Genomic DNA, 23,493 nt, shown 5'->3' on the forward strand with positions numbered 1-23,493 from the left:
GCATCACATTAGTTCATGCAGGACACGGAAGTCATAGGCTACGCCCCGCTTTTTCCTCCACCACCCCAGCCTCCACCTTTCTAGTTCAGAGTCTGCATGGCTCAAAGGTTTAACTTTATTCAATGTCTCGCTTTGGGCTTATTCCTGTACCCCCCATCGGGGGATAGACCCTTTTCACGGGGGCCATTTTGTGTCGAAAAGGCAGGACCAACACAGGTGCAAGCAGAACACTAATGAGGGTTTCCAACTTTCAATGATGGAATTTGGAAACTCTTATTAGTGTTCTGCTTGCACCAAAATGGCCACCGTGAAAAGGGTCTATCGTGGAAGTTGGAAACCCTCATTAGTGTTTCGCTTGCACCTGTGTTTACCCTGCCTTTTCGACACAAAATGGACCCTGTTTAGCTTAGCATGCGGCTGGGCTGGTCCAGAGAGCGTCTTCTGTAAAGAGCGTAGCCGTCAGCGCCAAACATAACTGTATTTCCATTTGTGCAATAAAGGGATAAATGTATGATGAAAGTGTTTTCCGCAATGAAATATTCATTTACTCATTTAACTTTCAGCCAGAGCAGGTGCTAAACTTTATTCTTATGCATAAAAGAATAAGGCTCAACTGAATTGCTGTTGTTTACCCTCCACTACTGATTGTGGAGAAAAGTTTATTCTGTGTGTGCCAAACTTGCATTGCAACAAAGAAGGTAGTTTTCTTTGAAAAGAAGTGAAGTAGGTAGTCTGTCACTGCTTTTTCTATTAGTGCACAATAGAAAATCCTATTGGTCCAGGTGATGAGGCTTAATCTATATCAGTATCGTAGATTTTTTTTTTTTTTTTAATTTATCCCCTTCCCCCGCGCAGTGAGAAAATAACAAATTCTGGCTCACAGAGCAGAGCGGTAACGTGTGAATATGCAGTAACAATAACACTCTTGCTGGAAGGATGAATACTGGGTATTTAGTATTGAGATGGTGTCGAGGGCTGCTGAAATGGTTAGAGAGGAGTCTTAATCTCCTGACACAATAAATCATTAGGGCTGAATTATTAAATGGTGCAAACCATAATAACACAACGCTGCCAACAACACACACCCGAGCTCCAACAGCCTTCAGAGTGTTGTGCATGGCTGGCAAAAGCAAGCATGCGCGATTGTACGTTGGTGCACTGGCTGCACGTGCAACCCCTAGTGGCCAGATGATTTTTTATTTTATGTTGACATAAACGATGCCTGGCGCCAGGGTTGAACACGGTTGTGCACTCTAGGGGAGAGCAGAGCAAGGAAGTAACCATTCTTCTACACTAAAACGGATATTAGTGTGAGGGGTATATATACCACTCTCATAACGTTTGTATCACTTATATTAGGGTGTCGAGTCATAGTCAATTTTTTTTATTGAATGTTCCAAAACTGCATGTTTAACTAAGAATAGGCTAATGATTATTTCCACTCACCACTTATTTAATGTGGTTACTTTACTTTGTGGTCAAAAGTTTGGAAGGAACAATGCATGCTGGGAGATATGCAAATGTGTTTGTCCAATGGGTCCAATGGCATTGCTCTCTGTCAGAACTTGCTTGGATGTCCTGATGTTGGTTTAGTAGCAAAAGTAAACACAAGTTAATAGCAGCATTCACTATAGACTCTTTAGTGAATACTTTCCACAAAATCATGAACAATGAAGAAAACAGTTCCACTTTTACCAAATAAACCAAAATTGATGTTCTGCGACAAGTTATATCATATCTACTAGCCTCTTCATTTTGCTCTCAGAGTGCACCAGATTAATGCATTTTACTTTAAAATATACAAAATTTCTTTGTCTAGGGGGAGTACAGGCCCCCCTAGATACCCCCCAGTCGGAGTCCTATTACCTTCTTGGTGGTGCAACCCCTGTTTGGAAAGCCTAGAATCGCCTATGCCCCCAAGTTTTCTGGACCGGACTGGAAGGCATGCTGAGACTTTTCACTCAAACAAGGGAGGAAAAAAAGTCATTCATCAAGGCATTACTAATCGCTTATCATTTTGCCGAAAACGCTCGACATGAGTAATGGAACACGTGTCACTGAATTTGTAATGGAAGTCCATAGGGTGCTCAACCAGGGGCGGGAATTGTAACAGCCAGGTCGTTCCTAATGTTCATATTGGACCATTAGAGACAACTTTTGTGATGGTCTAGGTCAGGGATACTCAACTTGCTTTGCTCGGGGGCCACTTTCGTGAAATGATAGAAGGCCAGGGGCCAGTTAATAAACAATCAATATACATTTTTCTGTAGCAGATTGTAGGTTTTTGGGGTGTCAGCCGGAGTTTAGTCTGACAATGTTGTGCACACCGGATAGTTAATTAGGTTAAGTACATACGTAAGTGCCTGGGTAGCGAGCAGACGGCGGTATTTGACAATTTAGCAGCTAAATCATAGATTATTGAAAGATATTCCATATTCCAGACTGAAATGCTATAACAGAAGTGGAGTATTGGCCAGAATGACATGAACATTTGGACACTTATTCAGTGGGTATCTTGCATGTTGCGTTCAGGTGCACTGTAAAAAAAAGATTTTTTTTTAATTTTGTTTTTGCAATTCCATCGCGGGCCACACAGGGGGCACCCGCGGGCCGCATGTGGCCCGCGGGCCGCCAGTTGAGTATCACTGGTCTTATTCCGGGAATCTCTACAGCTTGTCTCCTACTTGCAGAGGGTATTGAAGGCAAGAGTTGAGTTGTGTTTGACAACAGCGATGCCGCCATTTTGGCCTGAAAAAAAAACCCTCAATGGCCAATGGGACAACAGCACAGAACCATGACAGCCAATCAGAGGTTTCTCTTTCAGGCCAAAATGGCGGATTTGACGTGCGCCGACGTTGCAATGGAGCAACCTATTATTAGCCTTCTGTTCACATCAATGTAAGTTTTCTGCAACCACTGACCCCGTGACGTCCGCTCCAAACGGGTCTATATTGACTGATGCTCTTTAACCAGAGTAATGTCTCGGCCTGTTTTTGCCGACAGCAGCGACTCGTGCAATTATCTCATGACCTTACACACCGGGTTCTCAGTCGATAGCGCGTTGATCGTGACCTTACACTGGGTTCACAGTCGATAGCGCGTTGATGAAATGTCCCTTTATTGGCCACTTTTTCAACGACTGCGATATCGACCGATGGAGACACGGAACGCTCCTTCATCCTTCCCCGCGCCACAAGAGTAGAGGAAACAACAAGGACGCAGAGACGCGGTGAAGAAGTGGCTGCTCGCTCCCTTTCCAACATGGCCCAGATATGGATCGTACCAAGTCCCAGGAGGGGGCTGCGCTCTCCCTGATATGGGGTCAGCGGGGGGATTCCAATAAAAGGGATGCATCCCAGTAAGAGGGAATAAATTATTAAAACTGCCACCTCTCCGCACAGATTATTTTTGAGCCAACTGAATCGCAAGGTAGATATGGAGCAAAGGGATGTGTGTTATCTCGGTAAGGAGGGAGGGGATATATGGGGAGGAACGATGGCAACGATTGCAATACATCGCTTTGTATCTTACTTGAAAGCCACATTATGATACTTTCATTCAGAAATACATTGCTTGAATAGATAACAGATATTATTACTTCCTTTTCCATTTCTGGTGTAATAACACAAAGAGGGGGGATAGAAGACGGAGTTTAATCATAATAAAATCTCGTTAAGGTTTGCAATAAGGCTTTGACCCACAGGAGATATGAACTTATTATGTATCTGCATAAATATAGAGGTAGTATTTTTGCTAGGCCAACAGTATAGCCTCTCATAATTACCAGCTGTCCACTGCACTTCTGTGTTTTATCTGAGCGGTAACGGGCGGTTGAACGGCACACAAGTCAAGGTCTGAAAAATGGTACTTGAGGGGGATTTGATTCATGGTGTTATCATTTGAACTGTGTTAAGGCGACTCACCAAGCTGAACTCAATGTGATGCAGCAGTTCGGCTCAGAGAGTCTTTACAGTCAAGTTTTTGAACTGACTGACTTGAAGAAACCCACCTCCTTAATCAACTCCCTGAAAAATCACCTCTAGAGCATCCCATTGGATTTATTAAAATAACCTTTATTGTCACAATTCTAACAACAAAACCCAATATGAACAAAAATATGAAATTCTCATGAATGAGACAAGTAGTACAAAGATCTGTGCAGGAGGACACTATTGAATGAACGTTTCTAGTGTTTCCAAGCTATTTTCTAGCCGCTATAATGAGTGTTTTACCACGTAGTTTAGCTTATAGGCTAATTATCAATAATGTAAGAGATTTACGGTACTGTTGCATATTAAGTGCACTGAAATTATTTCATAGGAGTTCCGAGACTGATTGATGCAATACTGTAGATTGCCCCCATATTCCATCAGCGCCGCCCTGGGGGACAGGAGGCCCACTTTGTGGATGCAAAGGCTTTTCACAGCCTGCAGCCATTGCTAGTTATTGTATAAAATGTAATTAAGGATTTTCTACGTTTCGCTGTTGCACCCTAAAGGAATGAGTTAGACCTTCATTTAAGCGCCGTGCAATACGTACCTCATTTGTTTTTTGATATTTGCAACCTGCTGTTTCCAACGCATGGGGATAATATAAGCTGCACCCTGCAGGATAAGAACTTAAGGTGATGAATATGTAAATCACGGTGGAACCACCTTCGCATTAGGATACACAGATTCTGACTCTGATTTGTTTCAAACTGAAAGCTCCTTTCTCTACAAACTGAAGTAAAGTGAAACTGCATGGGAGGAGGTTTCTTGTTTCAAGATTTTCTCCGTTGTTTTATGAGGATTTCCTGAAAGAAGTCCTTTTGGCATGTGTCAAGTGAAATGTATTGAAACCAGCGAGATTATCTGCCCGTACATTGTGATCATTTGACTTTTTTTTTTTTTTACAAAATAAGCTTGATAGGTATGGAAACAGTGAGAAACACTATCTCCTGTCCTTGCAAATAACCTTGCAAGCCAGCTGGATTCTCGCGAGATCTTGATCAGATCACGCGTGTTTGTGAAACAGAATGTGAAACTAAACCCATCGATCTGGCAGCGTCAGGTTAGTCTCCGGCTGCAGGACAGGCAACAGCACGAGCAGCACGCCACTATAGCTTCGCAATCACCACCCAGATTTAGATCAGCAGAGACAGTGGCAGAGACAGATTGGTAAGTGGGCATTAAATCTGATCGAGCGGGCATGATTTTTCAACGTAACGCGCACCCCCCCTCCTTTCCCCCCGGTCCACCTCTCTCTCGCTCACACACTCACACACACACACACACACACACACACACACACACACACACACGCACGTACGCACGTGCACGCACACACATGCACACACATACACACACAAACACAAACACACCGGGGATCAAAAGGTTCACACCATGAAATGCTGGGAAAATAATAACGCTATCAAAATTGTTATTATTTAGTAAAAAGGATCACATGGATATAAATCATAGGCCAAGTGCACAATCCGACACCACCGTGGCTGAGAGACCTTCATTTCCACTGTTCGATACAAAGCTGTATTACCTTGATTCCATGAGTGCAGTAAATCCACAATTTATGTAAAATATTTAGTGTATATGTAGTAGTATATATTTTCTTCTTCTTTTTATTCAATTGAAGGCCCTATTGAAAGTTGCTAAGCTCGGTAGAGTAGTTGTGTGTTTTTAGGCCAGGGGCCAGATAACAGTATGTGAACATAGAAGAGAATGGATCACACTGGAATACAGCTCCCAGTATTTTATTGACGACGCAACATTACAGAAAGCAGTGCTTCAACCCAACAGGGTCTTCATCAGGCAAAATACTGAGAGCTGTATAGCTGCATACTGTATACTGCATATCGAGCATTATTAACAAGTATGCAGATACATGTATGCATTCTCTGTAAGTTACCAATTCAATATTCCTTCACAGTCCTAAACAAAACGTGCACAGTATTTCAAGGAAAAGCCTCAGCGGAAAAAGACCATGGCCTGGTTTTCCACAGTACCGATGGGAATGACAAAGAAGCTACATTATTATTTTTTAAATAAACCTGAGTGCAAGTGTAGTCACACACCCAAAACCCTCAGTGTCTGAGTCCAGTCTGAGGAGGAACAGCTCAAACACGTGGATCTGAGTCCAGTCTGAGGAGGAACAGCTCAAACACGTGCATCTGAGTCCAGTCTGAGGAGGAACAACTCAAACATGTGGATCTGAGTCCAGTCTGAGGAGGAACAGCTCAAACACGTGGATCTGAGTCCAGTCTGAGGAGGAACACCTCAAACACGTGGATCTGAGTCCAGTCTGAGGAGGAACACCTCAAACACGTGGATCTGAGTCCAGTCTGAGGAGGAACAGCTCAAACACGTGGATCTGAGTCCAGTCTGAGGAGGAACACCTCAAACACGTGGATCTGAGTCCAGTCTGAGGAGGAACAGCTCAAACACGTGGATCTGAGTCCAGTCTGAGGAGGAACAGCTCAAACACGTGGATCTCATGGCCCGTTCCTTTAAAACTGGTGGCGAAGGATTTCACGGTTGAGTGACCTCACGCCCGAGTTGTCGACGTTATTTAAACAGTCGGGGTACCAGCCAGGATAGCTCTAGCCTAGATCCAGCCAGGCTAGCCGTCGTTAGCAATGACAGTTTATAAGAAGGCATTTCATGGTATTTTGCGCATACAAACACAGCAGCAACATGTCCACACAGATAGAAGTTAGACAGTGCTGTGTGTACAGCTGATTTAATGAGACACAAACAAGACAGAAGTGCCAATAAACGGTATTTATTACGATTTATTGTTGTCGCATGTAGCAGCCATCTTGGATTTTTTTAGGTCGGGCTGCCGAGGCTCCTCCGAGTTTGGGAGAGAAAATACGAGCACTGGTGACGTCACCGTTCGAGCTCATAACCTTTGAACCGTCAGATTCCTGCACAGTCCTATGTGGGCTGTGCAGTGAATGTTCGACCCTCCCTGTGGCAAAATTCTGTCACGCGAAGCAGCAACTCTCCCTCGTGATGTGCCTGTATGGTATCAAAGCGATCTCCACGGCCCTGCTTTCAGTGAGCGTTCACCTTTGTCTCTGATCTCAAAGCCCCTACAGCTCCCTCATCGACTCGGCAGCCTGCCATGTAAATGAAGGTAGATGTTCCAGCAGGTCCATCATCACTCCTCCACACTCAAATCTCATCGGGCCGTCGCTCACAGGCTTCTCCTACTGTGCGCTAATTTCATTTGATCCCACCCGAGCCGGCGTACACGGCTCACGTTTACATCGTCGCTGCAGGAGATTTGCAGAAAGCTAGTAGCGTTGCGGGTGGGGGAGAGGTTTTGGTTGAAAACGGAGGAGGGGAGAGTTTGACGACTAGTATACGTGGCACAGTGTGAGATGTAATGATGTAATGAAAGTGGGCGTGGGTGGGGGGCGCTCTGGAGTGACTTTTAGGAAAATTGTTTTCAATGAAAGAGAGCACTGGAGTCGCGGCGCCACGGGCGGTTATAGCTGGTGGCACTCTTCCATTCGCTCTCGTTTCCATTAGTTCTATTAGTTCCCAGCTCTTAGTTCCCTCTTCAAAAGCCCTACTTGGTGTAGACTGAACAAATTGAATCCAAAAAGCAGCAGGCGGTCTAAGTGATTTTAGTGGCTACTGTAGATTTCTACAGTACCCACCCCCGAAAATAGCTCCAACACTTTACGCCTCCAGTGTGTGACTAGAAGAAGTAAAAAAGTGCTTTACAGGTCTTCCAAGAACTCCGAATTTTTTGCTCTCGGGACCAGTTCACCCACAAATTGCCCTCTACCTGATGCGAGGCGGACCGTTGGTCGCTCCGTCACACAGTTGTCAGTCCTGTCACGCTGCCACGTTGTCCTGGTTCTCTTCCCTGACCATGCAGAACCCTCACCTGTCCATCACCGAGCTAGGAGACCGAGGGGGGACGTACCGAGGAGAGGAAAAGGGGGGGGGGGAATGTAGTAGTGGTCAGGAGAGAGAGGAATAGAAAAAAAATTACAGTGGAGAAGAGGGAAAAGAGGTTGGAGAGAATAGAATAGGCCCTATTCTTATAAACATCACAAACGGCTATTTAATTTATTAACTTTTGCTGCTAGAAAAAATATTCTTTTATTTTGGATTAAAGACAAACCTCCAACAAAGAGGAACTGGCACCAGATAATTATGCAGCTTATGCCTCTGGAGTTCATGACATGTATGCTGCACTCAACAACCGATGTCTTTTATAAAGTGTGGGAGCCCTACTTGAAATATATCGACCCTAACCTAGCAGAGACACTGACTATTGGATACCTCAACCGAAGTGATACTGCCACCTGAGTACTGCCTTTTGCCTTGTACATCTAATTTAATTTAATTTATTTTATCGTATTCTCATTCATCTGTCCATCCTTTTCTTCATTGTTGTCCACATCTATGTCTTTGTGAAGTGTTTAAGCTGCCCTGTCTTTTTGTTTTTGTTTTTTGTCTTTGTCGTTGTCTTGTCTTGTAAAGTTTAAAATTGAATAAAAATATTATTGAAAAAAAAAAAAGATTAGGCCCTATTCTAGCTGAAGTTAGCTACCAGAGTTTCTGTTTCTTCTTCTTCGATTTTTTTCCCATCGCGTCGCGCCTCCCCTGAAGCTCTCTCGCGCCCCCCAGGGGAGGGGGGGGGGGGCCTCACAGTTTGAAAACCGCTGGAATAGAGGATAGATGGACAAAAACAAACATTGTGAAGAAAAGGAATGGAAGTCATCAAAGAACGAAGAGGGAAGGAACGAGGCAACGGAGCCAGGGAAATAAACTGACAATAAAGTTCTACCCTACCATACTTCATTGTATTGTATTGCATTGTATTGCATCATATTGTATCATATTGTGACCATTTCATTGGACTTCTGTTGCTAAGGAACTGTAGACCCTAGTGTATTTCCTGTCCGCTATTTTACATTGACTTTGTGAAGGAACACCACAGGGTTTTGTGCAAACTGCTTCCATCGGTCTGGATCTTGAGGCCTCTGTGCTAAAGTCAGTATTTTAAAGGAACACTCCGCCCATTTTCAACCAGCTTTGTATCATTAGAACATCAGTAGTATATCATAAAACTGTAAACGGTTTTGAAGTCTGTCATTTAATTTGACAGTTATTGAGTGTTAAAGTGTGGACCAGTGACATCACTGGTCCACACTAACTCAAATTAATAACTCATTAACTCAAATCAACTCTCAATAACTGTCAAACTGTTCATCATTCATCTAGTTTGACAGTTATTGAGAGTTGATTTGAGTTAATGAGTTATTAATTTGAGTTAGTGTGGACCAGTGATGTCACTGGTCCACACTTTAACACTCAATAACTGTCAAATTAAATGACAGACTTCAAAACCATTTACAGTTTTCTGATATACTACTGATGTTCTAATGATACAAAGCTGGTTGAAAATGGGCAGAGTGTTCCTTTAAGATTGACAGTCATATTTCACTGTTACTATCTCCCCCAGTTAGCAAGGGAGCAGCCGGGTCCACAGGGCTTCAGCAAACCCCATTATCACTACAAGAGACGCTCTGTGCCCGGGTTTATCACTACAAGAGACGCTCTGTGCCCGGGTTTATCACTACAAGAGACGCTCTGTGCCCGGGTCATTATCACTACAAGAGACGCTCTGTGCCCGGGTCATTATCACTACAAGAGACGCTCTGTGCCCGGGTCATTATCACTACAAGAGACGCTCTGTGCCCAGGTCATTATCACTACAAGAGACGCTCTGTGCCCATTATCACTACAAGAGACGCTCTGTGCCCGGGTTTATCACTACAAGAGACGCTCTGTGCCCGGGTTTCAAACCAGAGGCCTTGTCACTCAACTTCTCCATGGCAGCCTCTTCTCTGGGGAACTCTATTGAGTCATACTTCTTATAGTAAAGTTGATCTAACTGATCTAACCGGCATACGAGCGTATCCATGTGCTGTTTTTGAATAAAAAAAGAAAACCACCGCAGAATCCCTATTAAGCTGCGTTCACACCGACCTATTAAACTTTTTCGAGTTTACATACAAAGTCAATGCAAACGACGATTGAGCGTATATTCGCTCGGGAGAAAAATCGCTGGGCGTCCGAGCGACAGAGACAGAGCGATAGGGCGAAAATACGCTCGTCGCCCGAGATCCCAACTCGAGCAAAATTATGCTGGCATCAGTCGCTCGCTGTTCAACGCTGATTGGCTGCCGTGGGAGAGCGAGTCAAGGATCACACTGGCTTGGAACAAACCGCTGGTTTATTGTGTGGCAACAAACCGCATTGACAGCTGATTGACAGGCTGACAGCTGACATGAAGTGAAGTCTGTACTACTACTACCGGTATAGAGCTCGCGTTAGGAGCACGCTGATAGGCTTAGCTTGTAAACAACTACGGTGGCTCGTAGTGGACAAACATCATGACATTGCGTAACGTTATAGCCCCCAGATGTCCGTCAATTCGTGTGCCCGTTGACGAGCGATTTAAACACAGCGACAGAGCGATTCCAAAGGGTTGAATCGAGCGACAGAGAGCGAAAAATAAATATCTCGGTGTGAACACAGCTTTACAACGTCTTCATCAGAGACCCTGCGTCTACTTTGGACTACCTTTGAATTCACGGAGGGCTGGAGGAGCTGTTAATTACAGTCAGGTGGCTCTCTGATGAGGCAAGTGAAGCGGAGGAAGGAGATCGGGGAAAACAACAAAAACAACAACAACAACAACAACAAAAAACAGGCGAGGCGAAGGCCGGCGGTTCCTCCGGAGCAACGGTGTCACCCTCCATCGCCATAGAAGTCTTTTTTTAGAAAGAGTGACAGCAAATGAAACGCAGCAGAAAGGCAGAGGTGGAGGAGTGGAGGAAGAGAGAGAGGGATCCACAGAGAGATCAGAGGAGTCCATGATGAATACATGATGTCTGTGTAATGTTATTCAGCGTGCGAGTGGATTTCCTTCGTCAAACATGAACAAAAACCTTTTCAAAGAAGCCCCTCGTGCCGGCACTTAAGAGCCACTCTGTGGAGAGACAATAGCCTTGAGGAAGAGGGGTGGGGCGGGGCGGGGGGGCAACATGTCTGCCTGAAAGGGGAGTGACTTCAATCTTCATCCCAGAATTCATTACATTGCTGCTCCAGATCCATAAATTTCATTTTTTATTATCACTCTCGACTCATCCGTCCTATGCACATACTATCTAATTATTTATTTAGCAAACATGATGTTTATCTTGTGTATTCCCAGGCGAGCTGTGGCCAGCGTTTCTGTGTTGCTCGTCAAGTGGAGTTAGACTGCAGGAGTTTGATTTATATACTGTGTAAAGGTTCTGCTCTCTGGTTTTCCTGCTCTTTGAATGTCTGTATCTGCTACACTATGTTGTGAGGTGATGACAGTCTGTAAGCACCAACTGTTTTCTTGTGTATTGCAGGTACAATGTGGACACCAGGAGCTCCAACCTTTCTAAACATGTAAGCAGTCCTGGAGAAAACCCATCATTATGTTCTTATAGTGAGGCCATGCAAAGACCTAGAGTAATTTAATTTAATGCAATTGAATCAAAAATGCTTTATTGATATCACTTTTGAAAATGTAAACAATATTTATCAAAGTACTTTAGATTCTAAAGTACTTTGATACAGTGGTTCTCAAATGGGGGTCCGGGGACCCCCAGGGGTCCGTGGCACTTTGCCAGGGGGTCCGCGAAAAGTTTTCAGGGAAATAAAAATAAAAACTTTTTTTTTCTCAACGAAAATATTTTATGCTTTAAATCTAAAATTGTTCATGGATTACATTCTAATCTAACAATCTAAAAGTCAAGCACGTTACCGTGGAAACAATTAAGCTTAGCCCAAAATCACAAATCAGAATGAGGGGGTCCCCGGTATATTTTCTATCTTGTAAGGGCTCCTTGGCTGAAAAACATTTGAGAACCTCTGCTTTAGAACACAACTCACCTTCATGCAGCAATGCCAGCAGCTTTATCCCTCCTCACAAGAGGATTTTTGTTTCTTGTTTGTTTCACGCTGCGTATTTCACATATTGCTTTTATTACTTCTTGCAAACAGAGAATATTCTTTAATCAACTTGTGTGTTTTGGTCCTGTCTTTTCAGCTTTCCTCCTAACCTGTGTCTGTCTTTCTTTATTGCCTGCCAACCTGGATGAGCAGAAGGTAGGTAGGCCATCTCACACACAGTGTTCCTCTTCCATTGCTCTCTCCTGAAAGCCCTTGTTATCAAGACAACATTGCTTTAGTTTCCTAAAGCGTTTTTGGTAACACTTTCTCTGACTACATGTATGGCGGACGGTGCACTCACCCATTTTTATAAAAACACAATGCTTACTGATGCATTACACCAGTACAGAAAGAGCTATTACGAATGTTTGCAAGTAGCTATCAGAGGTGTCTCTGAGGAGGGTTCTAATAATGTGCATTTTACTCCTACAGAGACACAGCAATGCATCATAATGTCTCATAGCAGGGCTTTTCAAAGTAAGCCTCCCCTGAGAGAACGTGTAGACAGTTGCGCCTCCCCCCAATATATATATATATATATATATATATATATAATTCGAATATAATTCGAATATAATTCGAATATAATTCGAATTCGAATATAATTCGAATATTAAAATGTATAAAGCACTGAAATTCGAATTTGATTATAGAGGGAGATTGACAGCCCTAATATATATATATATATATATATATATATATATATATATATATATATATATATATATATATATATATATATATTAGGGCTGTCAATCTCCCTCTATAATCAAATTCGAATTTCAGTGCTTTATACATTTTAATATTCGAATTATATTCGAATATTTTAATTAATTTTTAATTGAATTAAAAAAAAAAAAAAAAAAAATTTGGTCTGAGTGAATTGTTGTCTTCTCTTATGTTATGTTCTGATTCTAAATATAGCTGAATCTTTGGGTTTGACCAAGTCAAACTTTTTCTAAGCATTTTACCAAATGTAGATGGAAAAGTGTTTTGTTTGAGCTCCTTATCAATAAACAAATAAGTAAACTTTGCCAAAACAACAATGAGCCATGAACAAAAAAAAATCAGTCACGTATTGCACTTAACACATTGAGTGCCAAGGACGTCTGTGGACGTCCTAAAAAAAAGTAACGAGGAGTGCCAAGGACGTCTGTGGACGTCCTAAAATCATAATTCATATTATTCCATAATTCTGCTGTTTAAGGTCGTACCTAGCCAGTGAGCATGAATCCCTTCAAGGGATCACACGGCGCCACCTTAAACATCGTCACAGGAGCTGCTCCACCCACCTCAGATCCTTTACTTTGTACAGGAGACAGCGGAGAAAGCCGTGATGAAAGTGGAAACCGATGCATGCTTTCTGCCAGAGCCGTATATATTGCTCTGTCTACAGCGAGAGTGGGCTCGGCTGCATCCGCGCTCACAACTGAGCTCTTATGCTTCTATCTATCTCCACACGATTTCCTAGAAAGCCAGCATCCGAAGCCGAACGGCCAAGCCTTTTCGTTCAGTCGCGTTTGCCAGCGCGCATCATTTCCTTGATGGGCGCTGGGATCTGTCCGGGGCAAAAACGGAGTCGAGAAAGCAAACTCTGTGCGTGTGGGAGGAGCCCGCAGCTCAGAGGTGGAGAGGGGGGGGGGGGGGGGGGCAGCACACAGGCTGCACAGAAACCACACCACACGCCACCACATCAGAAAACACCAGCCAGAGTCAGTGAATGTGCTCGAAATTAGAGTGCAAAAGGTATTCATAAAAGGGACTACCGTATATCTTGGAAAGTAAAAAAAAACGACAGAAAACCCTTGAAAGTGCACTTTTTTGAGAGGCTGTGATTTCATAATGGAACTGTCTAGAAACAAAATTTCTTCTTTGGAAGAAGCAGGAGTGTTCAATGTTTCATTAAAGTCCAGCCCCGTTAATATAGCCATAATAGAAAAAATTCTATAGCTGTTTTCAACTGAATGGAAGTAAATCTGGCACAGGCTCCAGACAATTTTACTGAAGCGCTGTGGCACTCAATGTGTTAAGAGCTACAGGTTTACATTCAGTATAGCAGCTTCAACAGTCAACTTCAGTTAACAATGAATGAACATACATTTTAAGAGCTACAGGTAGGTTTACATCAGTATAGCAGCTTCAACAGTCAACTTCAGTTAACACTCTTTTCTTCAAGTATGTTGTCAGAACTTGTCACTGTTCTAGTGTTCTAAAAAATATATATATATATATATATATATATATATATATATATATATATATATATATATATATATATATATATATATATATTCGTTTTTAAAAAATAATAATAATCGAATTTCGTTCATAATTATTAAATTCGAATAATATTCGAATATCAAAATTCGTTTCAACAGCCCTAATATATATATATATATATATATATATACTGTATATATATATATATATATATATATATATATATATATATATATATATATATATCCCCACCCTCCTCCCTCTTCTGTTTTTTTCCATTGTGTTGCTCCTCCCCTGAAGCTCTCTTGCGCCCCCCAGAGGAGGCGCGCCTCACAGTTTGAAAAGCGCTGGCTCATGGTGTACTAAATGATCCATGCAGCATTCTAAATTACCACCAAATCAGTCAAGTGAAATGCATTACAATGCATTTTAAATAGGCCATGAAACATCATGAGTTGCCATTTTATGCATGACGCATGTCTTGGAGAGCTAATGCATCTTCATGGGAGATGGGAATCAAGTTTTCATTGTTTTGTTTGGGAGGTGATCCAACACTGAAGGTCAAAACAAAACCACCAGTACCTTTTGTCCACTTGTATTGTCCGTTGTGTTTGTCATGGGTTATGTGTTTCCAGCTGTTTCTAATAGGGCTGTGGCGATTCACTTATCTCCCGATTCGATACTATCACGATTCTTGGGTGCCGATTCGATTTATATTGCGATTCTTAAGTATTGCGATTCTACGATTATTGCGATTCGATATTACGATTTATTGCGATTTTTGTTTATTTTTTTCTTTTATTTTTTCAGTTTGTTTGCTTTTTTACACTAGATTAGAACATGGGAAAAGTTGAATCATACACTAGAGACTGTATATTATATCATGAGTAGGGCTGGGCGATATAGTTAAAAACAGGGGCGGACTGGGATCATAATTCAGGCCGGGCATTAGATACCAAGCAGGCCAGGCCGATATGGGCCGACGTGCGTGAAATTTGGGTCGTTTGAAGCCCAATTTGGGCCGTTTGAAGCCAGATTTGGGCCGTTTGAAGTCCAATTTTACAATGCAATGCACCCACTTTAACCCTGAAGTGTAATATTACTTCAGACTAACTAATAAAGTAATAAAACCACTAGTAAACCAGTAGGCGGCGTCTGGCCTGCTGTTCAGTGAGTGGCCTGACTGCAAGCACCCAATTTCTTTTTTTAATTATTATTATTTATTTTTTTTGCGATTATCGATTGTGGATTAAAAGATCGATTCAAAAAATCGTGACATTAAAAATCGCGATACTTAGGTGAATCAATTTTTTCCCCCACCCCTAGTTTCTACTAGTGATATTGTTGTACCGTAAATATGAACAGCTTTTTTTAGTGGTTCCATTTTTGAATGTTGCGGTGTTTCTTCTTCTTGTGTTCTGCTGTATTAACCGTGTGTGGCTCGCTCTCCTCTGCTCTGTGAAGGACTTCCTGGGTCAGACGTTCTGTACGCTGGGCGAGATCATCGGCTCGACTGGCAGCAGGCTGGAGAGGACACTCGCGTAAGTCCTCTACTATTACTGTTCATTTCTGTCTCCCAACAACCACGTTCTATCCATGACACACCGCCATGTTGACTCATTTAAATCCCAAAAGAAATGCTCGCATATTAGTGAGAGAATGCGCAGAGATTTTCTCTTGAAGATAAAGGACTTTCGATAGTCGTGAATAGAGGTGAGATGTTTGCCTGTTCATGGGTCACTCGTCATATAGTCTGTGGTCAGAATGCAACGCTGCTTTAGGAGTCAATATGGTGGTATCAACAAAACACAGAGGTCACTGCAAGCCATGGATACAGAATCATACACTTGTAGTGATGTGTCCTGTACCTGACCTCTGCTGATGGTCAGAAGGTCTATGGTTTGAACCAGTGAAAGTGAATTTGGGAAAAGCTAAGGATACACTAGGTCAGGGGTTCCCAAACTTTTTGGGGCTAGTAGGAACCCCTAGGGGAGAACATTTTCCAAGGACCTCCTCATAATTTGTATTCTAAAACTTTTCAACCTAAATACTTCAGACCTGTTTCTAGTCATGAACAGAAACACACGTCACATTAATCATGTTAACACCACTTAGGCTTTGATTGATGATGTCACTGATGATGTCACCGATGATGTTACTGATGTGACACCATTTAGAGCTCAACAGTCACGTACCATTTCTTGCCCCGGAAGGGAGTTTCCCATTAATTTTCTCCATAGACATTTACAAAAAATTCACATGAGTTTTAAGGCTGGAACCAAGCCACCCCGTGACCTACTGAATCATGAGTGACCATGAAACATTTCACTTGGAGCAAAGGCAAAAAATAAAGACGTGGCGAAAAAAATCTAAAATTCATTTTTCCCCCCGATGATACTCATCCTCTTGTCATGCCTCGCCGCCAGATAAGACCCCTCTAGGACGGAGAGTGTCGGCGAGGTTCTGAAACTGCACTCATTAAATTTGACATCCTCTCCAAATACAAGTGGTGTAACGTGTACCTGACATTAGCTGCTGGGAAAAGAATGCTCACTTACTGAGATGCTTACAGGTTAAAAAATAATACACTGCCGCTCCATGTGTCATGGTGTGCTGAAATACCTTCTAACATGCGAACACACACTAATGATACAATAATATGATTCAATTCGGATACAAGTCTGAGTCAGCTATCTGATCCTTTGATCGATCAGCCACTGTCAGCTCGGCACAGTGGCAGCATCTCCTACCCACGCCGGGGGGACTGCTGGGGAGCGAGTGGTGCTGTGTTTGTGTCTGAGCACAGACTGCTGCTGGGGAGCGAGTGGTGCTGTGTTTGTGCCTGAGCAGAGACTGCTGCTGGGGAGCGAGTGGTGCTGTGTTTGTGCCTGAGCAGAGACTGCTGCTGGGGAGCGAGTGGTGCTGTGTTTGTGTCTGAGCACAGACTGCTGCTGGGGAGCGAGTGGTGCTGTGTTTGTGCCTGAGCACAGACTGCTGCTGGGGAGCGAGTGGTGCTGTGTTTGTGCCTGAGCACAGACTGCTGCTGGGGAGCGAGTGGTGCTGTGTTTGTGCCTGAGCACAGACTGCTGTGTTTGTGCCTGAGCAGAGACTGCTGTGTTTGTGCCTGAGGTGGACAATATGGAACAAGTTGAACCCACTGTATCGCTAGAACCTGGGAGACAAACCCATCTTCCATCTATAATTAGACGTACATCTTGAAGACTTAGGTACTGTATCTACTTTCTGGCCTGATCTTGCTTTTTTCCTGATTTCCCCCCATTTTCTCCCCAATTGTACTTGGCCAATTTATCCCCCTGCTGCCCCGGTCGCTGCTCCACCCTCTGCCGATCTGGGGAGAGCCCTAGACTAGCACCATGCTTCCTCCGACACATGCGCAGTTGCCAGCCACTGCTTTTCAGCTGACAGGGGGAGCTTCACCGGCAGGACGTATAGCACGTGGGAGGATCACGCTATTCCCCCCAGTTCCCTTCCACCGCGACCAGGCACCCCTGGTCCGACCAGAGGACCCCTGGACCCCTGGACCGACCAGAGGAGGCGCTAGTGCAGTGACCAGGACACACCCCCCAATCCGGCTTCCCTCGGACCAAGTCGGAGGTAACACGTGGATGCGAACCTGCGACCCTCGTGTTGGTAGGCAGGGTACTGCTACACTACCCGGACGCCTCTGATCTCGCTTTTGAAGCCTTATCTCACAGAGGACGTGAACGGGGGGGAAATGAACAGTGGGTTTATTTGAGTGTCAGGTCTTTTGTCATATTGGAGATGTCAAGCAAATGACCGCAGTACATTTGGACTTCATTATTGACGGGAAAGAATGAACAACCTGAGCCTCAGCTGATGAAAGGAAGTAGTTTGGCGTTGGAGTTGTAAAGCACATACTTCATGATCAGATATCTAGTATGAATCACATCCCTCAGTCTGGAACCCTGCGCTCTTTGTTTAATCTGATGTGCTGCTGCTCCCGTGCTGTCATTTATCTTTGTACCAGCCAGCGGGAGCATTTCCTCATTTGGACAGCTTGTCAATGAGAGAGAGAGAGAGAGAGAGAGGCTTTGATGATGCCCTTGGATGATGACGTTCGCTCTATTTTTGCAAGTTTGCTGTGTGTGTGCGTGTGTGTGTGTGTGTGTGTGTGTGTGTGTGTGTGCGTGTGTGCGCGCGCGTGTGTGTGTGTGTGTGTGTGTGTGTGTGTGTGCGCGTGCGTGCATGCGTGTGCGTGTGTGTGTGTGTGTGTGTGTGGGGGGGGGGGGGGGGTGGTAGTTGGTGGCTGAGTCTCATTGAGTGAGGCCTATGACGGGTGTGGGTTGTGTTAGAGAGAGACGAAGTGCGTTCAGGAGGAGTGGGGCTGTATGAGTTACAGGAAAGTGTGTCCTGGATGTTGCAAGTCACATGGTCAACAACCAGCTGGATAAAAGCAGCTCGCGCCATACTGCTATATTATGATATTAGAACATACACAAGTAAAAGTAGTTAGTAGTTTATAATATATATTTACTCAAGTAGAAGTAAAAAGTATACCCATAAAAATTGTCTTCTGAGTCCAACTATTACATGGAGCTTTATCATTCTCATGAAGATACTGTGTATGCATGTTTCTTGTACAGATTTCTACACCTAGCCGTTCCTTCATCTGAACTCGTCTGCAGACTTAATGCTTCATACAGGACCTTCTAGTTGTGGGGTGACATCGCTCCCACTGCGTCACTGTGCCCCCGCGCTGCTTAGGAACCTACAAGCAGGTCCTGACCGTCACTGTACTCTCAAAAACGGCACCCGGATGGTGGTGGTGCAGATGATGGACAAGAAGGTGGTTGAATGTGAGATTTCTGTAGGGACAAACAAGGTGAAAGGATCTTCCTGCCAAGAATTCCTCACCATGACAGAAATGATGAGCTTACCTTCACCTTAGTCAGACGGCAGGACCCAATCAGATTGGCTTTCTCACTTACCATCAACAAAGGTCAAAGGGCAAGAGAATGACCGAGTTGGCATCTGCCTACCTCAGCCAGTGTTTGCTCATGGCCAGCTCTACACAGCCTTCTCCAGAGTTTGCTCATGGCCAGCTCTACACAGCCTTCTCCAGAGTTTGCTCATGGCCAGCTCTACACAGCCTTCTCCAGAGTTTGCTCATGACCAGCTCTACACAGCCTTCTCCAGTGTTTGCTCATGACCAGCTCTACACAGCCTTCTCCAGTGTCTGCTCATGACCAGCTCTACACAGTCTTCTTCAGAGTGTGCTCATGACCAGCTCTACACAGCCTTCTCCAGGAGAAAGCAAGCCAGCAGCATGAAAGTACTTATTGAAGGTGATGAGGGAATAACAGACAACATCGTCTATAAAGCGCTGCTGTAATCCTGTACTCATACAAACATTTCCATAACTGTGCCCATGGCGCATCATCTCCAGAGCCTCCACCCTAGAAATCGAGTAAGGGTCAAAAGTATTCTGTAAAAAACTACTCGTAGAAGTACAATTGTGTGAAAAAATATATATATACTGAAGTACTTATAACCGAGTAAATGTACTTGAGTATTACCCACCTCTGAATATGTACACAACAAACAGAAAAACTATATAAAATATATTGATGACAGCCAGGTTTCCAAGGCAACTGGGAGCATGAAGGTATTACTGAAATCCACCAGCTGGGTGAACTGTTTCCTCCACGCCGCTCTATTCTCCTCTGCTTAAGATGACAACAGAGTAGGGATGCTAATATCAATTTCCTTAATCGATTAATTGGTCATGTTAACGATCAATTAATCGATTAATCATTATATTAAACTGCTTTTGACATACAAAATAGAAAATACAAAATGCAGGGTTTTACACCTGTCTTTAGGCCGACCCAACAAGTTGATCAACCAACCAAACGTCCTGCATTAGCTGTCATTGTGCTTGTGGACGTGAGATATTTTAACATTGTATTACAATGTTTACAATGATTCCTGTTGTCTGTTTGGGTGTAATTCTCCCACACTGGACTTTCTGACGGCCAGCTTGGCTTTCTTCTTCCTCTGTATGAGCAGTGAAAGTGACATTTTGCCCTTGTGGTGTTAAATCATTTCAGCAAAGAAAATAAAAATGAGAAAATAGCACATAGCCTACAGTACATTGTCGATTAATCGGTTAACATATAGTTTGATCGATCAAATTCTTAACGATCGATTAATCGATTGTCGATTAATCATTAACATCCCCTGTTTCCTCCACGCAGCTCTGTTCTCCTCTGCTTAAGAGGACAACAGAGCTGTGGCCAGGATCTATTTTCAGACATCGGGTAGAGATGCTCCGATCAGCTTTTTTGAGGCCGATCACCGATCACCGATCACTGGAAGCAGTATCTGCCGATCCCGATATGGCCGATCACCGATCACCGCGTCAAATCCATCAATTCAAGCCTTCTATTTATTGTGTCGCATTATTCATATATTTAATTATTCTTAACAACATCAACATTGTATATTAAGTATTAAAATTAGGAGATGAGAAAGTATCATGAATTGACAACCGTTTTATTGCAGGCTAAGGCAACATGCAACTCTCTCTAGAGACACTCTCTTAGAGACAACTTGGAGCTTACAGAGTAGACTGTATACTGTAGCTTTCCTGTGGAAAAATAAATACAGTCTTATAAAACAAAAAATATAATACTATGTACACATGTGCACCAACACAGCTTGGAACATGTCTGTGAAAGCTGCAGCGATAGCCTCTGCGGTGTGTGACCCAGAAAACTCTTGTGAGTGAAGTACAACTTTGTTCAGGTCGAACTTTTCATCAATAAACTGCGCAGTTAGGCTCAGCATGGACATAGGACAGACACTCGAACTCCAAATGTCAGTCGTGAAGCTGATTGACGTGGTGTTTCATAAGGCTCTCGATGTGCTTGTACACAATTTGGTATAATTCCGGCAGGCAAACGTCAGTTAAATATTTACGTCCTGGCAGTGTGTAACGTGGATCCAAGCAGGACATGAGGCGTTTGAACCCGAGGTCTTCCACAACAGACAGCGGCTGCTGATCAAGACATATGAATTCCATTAGCTTTGCATTTATTTCTTTTCGTTTCTTGCTGCTGTTGCTGTAGGGTTGCTGTCGTTTCAATGTCTCTGTTACAGTTAGCTGAGTGAGTCGCGTTTGGGTTGCTGCACGCTCTTTCGCTGCCTTAGCGCTTGCTAACTTTGTAAACTCCTCAAATTCCTTGACGTGGGAAACCTTCAAATGTCTTATGAGGTTCGTAGTGTTGAAACTCTTCTGCTGCGTTCCTCCAGGCGGTATTTCCTTTGAGCACACAATGCAAACGGCAAATTTGTTGTCCTTCTCCAACAAGTTGTAAAATTGCCAGACAGGCGACGCCATGTTAGCTGCTGTGCTGTTTGTTCTCGCCCAAGCTGCTTTCGCTATAGAGAGAGTGCAACTTCCAAACACTTTTTCGCCACTACCACCACGGCCCCTAAGGAAACTTGGGAGCCAATGAAGCTTCATGACACGGAGAGACAGCCAATCACAAGCTGCCCTTTAGGAGACCGGAAGAATACTACTTGGCAGCCTGGGAGTGCACTATCTCTATATTGAAACGTCTCTGGTAGTAGTTCTTGCAGATTTTGTGTCATTCTGATCGGCCTTGTTTGATCGGCACTTTTGATAACTCCGATCAAAGCCGAAAAAGGCCAAATCGGCCGATTCCGATCAAGTGCCGATCGATCGGAGCAACTCTAACATCGGGCATTTTGATGAGATTCTGTCTCTCAGACCCCCCACATTGAGAAGCACTGATTCCTGCCTTTCAAACTGACTGTAAGCAAGACACACGCCCACCCAGCTAGCTCCTCCCACCCACCCAGACACCCGCCCACCTAGCTAGTGGCATTTCCACCTGCTGCCAGCGAGCCATCAGCATCACAAGACATTTCAGCCACAAAGGCTAAAAAGCCTCGCTCGCAACGAGTCGCAAATTATTCCAGCATTTAGCATGGCGATAATATGACTTACTTCACCAGATGTCTCTCTCTCTCTCTCTCTCTCTCTCTCTCTCTCCCTCTCCCTCTCCCTCTCCCTCTCTCTCTCTCTCTCTCTCTCCCTCTCTCTCTCTCTCTCTCTCTCTCTCTCTCTCTCTCTAGCTAGCTCACTCCTCTCTGTTGGGAAACTGTGACACCAGACACCTCTCAATGTTGTTGCAACTCCCAACTGGTTGCTGACAGAGGGTAATTAGCCTATTTCGCTTCCAACCCAATTCGCCAATTTTGTGTCTAAGAGGCAGGAAGTAACACAGGTGCAAGCAGAACACTAATGAGGGTTTCCAACTTCCAATTCATTTTGGCGTTCCGGTGCCGGGGGGCCATAATCAATGTCTTGCTGTTACACCTGTTTTACTTCCTGCCTTTTAGACACAAAATGGGTGAATTGGGTGGGAAGTGAAATCGGCTAATTGAAGTCATAGGTTACAATTATACATCATGCTCTTTTTTTTTTACATTTATTTTGTAGTATTAAAATGCTTTTTGGACAGGGAGATAGTGAGCGAGAGAGACAGGAACGTAGAGAGAGAGAGGGCAGGATATGCAGCAGAGGGCCACACGAGCCGGCTTCGAACCCGGGTCTCTGCAGGAGGACTGAGCCTTATGGTACGTCCTGTACTCGCTGAGCCACCGGGGCGGGGCGGGGCGCCCCACCTAACACACCCCACCTCAATCAATTACCTTAATCAACCATGCATTCTCAGGTGTGTGTGAAGATGGCAGGGTCAACAACGCTTTTGCATGTGAGAGTCACAATATAATCAAATATTAGCACGCGTGAACACGCACGTTATGTCCCGGCATTTCCTTTCATTATCTCTCAGGCAATTGCCTCTGACCTACATACAGTATAAGACTCTGAAAATTTAAATTTTTAATTACTTATTTTTTTAATGATGCCACACAGAACCGGGTCGACTCTCCTCCAACTGTTTTCTCCTCCTCTGCCTCCTCACGCATTAGAAATTCAAATGATTTTGAGTACGGTGAGGACTCAGGAGTCGGCCAAGGCTTTTCCTTTGCTTCGTATTTGCAGTGAGTCTGAAGTCTTCTCTGGCCTCTCAGATGTGATGCAATGAATGGTGGTGATGGTGAATGTGTGTGTGTGTCTGTGTGCGCGTGTGTGTGTGTGTGTCTGTGTCTGTGTGTGTGTCTGTGTGTGTGTGTGAGAGCCATAATTGATCTGCTCTGGGTCCTCCTGAGCAGTGGGGTCTGGCGA

At 43.9% G+C, this 23,493-nt stretch overlaps 1 protein-coding gene across 1 annotated transcript in view; it reads left to right on the forward strand.

Annotated features, from left to right (window-relative positions):
* Positions 1–23,493, forward strand: part of LOC310798474 (copine-9-like) — a gene marked incomplete at both ends in the record, with an annotated part of 140,918 nt that overhangs the window by 58,091 nt on the left and 59,334 nt on the right. Inside the window, 2 exons of the mRNA XM_083661015.1 lie at positions 11,426–11,465; positions 15,696–15,772. Of these exons, the coding sequence (XP_083517141.1) occupies positions 11,426–11,465; positions 15,696–15,772 (117 nt within the window). The remainder of the gene's footprint in view (positions 1–11,425; positions 11,466–15,695; positions 15,773–23,493) is intronic.

This window comes from Poromitra crassiceps, assembly GCF_964638095.1.
Source record: "Poromitra crassiceps genome assembly, chromosome: 25".
Taxonomy (NCBI): Eukaryota; Metazoa; Chordata; class Actinopteri; order Beryciformes; family Melamphaidae; genus Poromitra; species Poromitra crassiceps.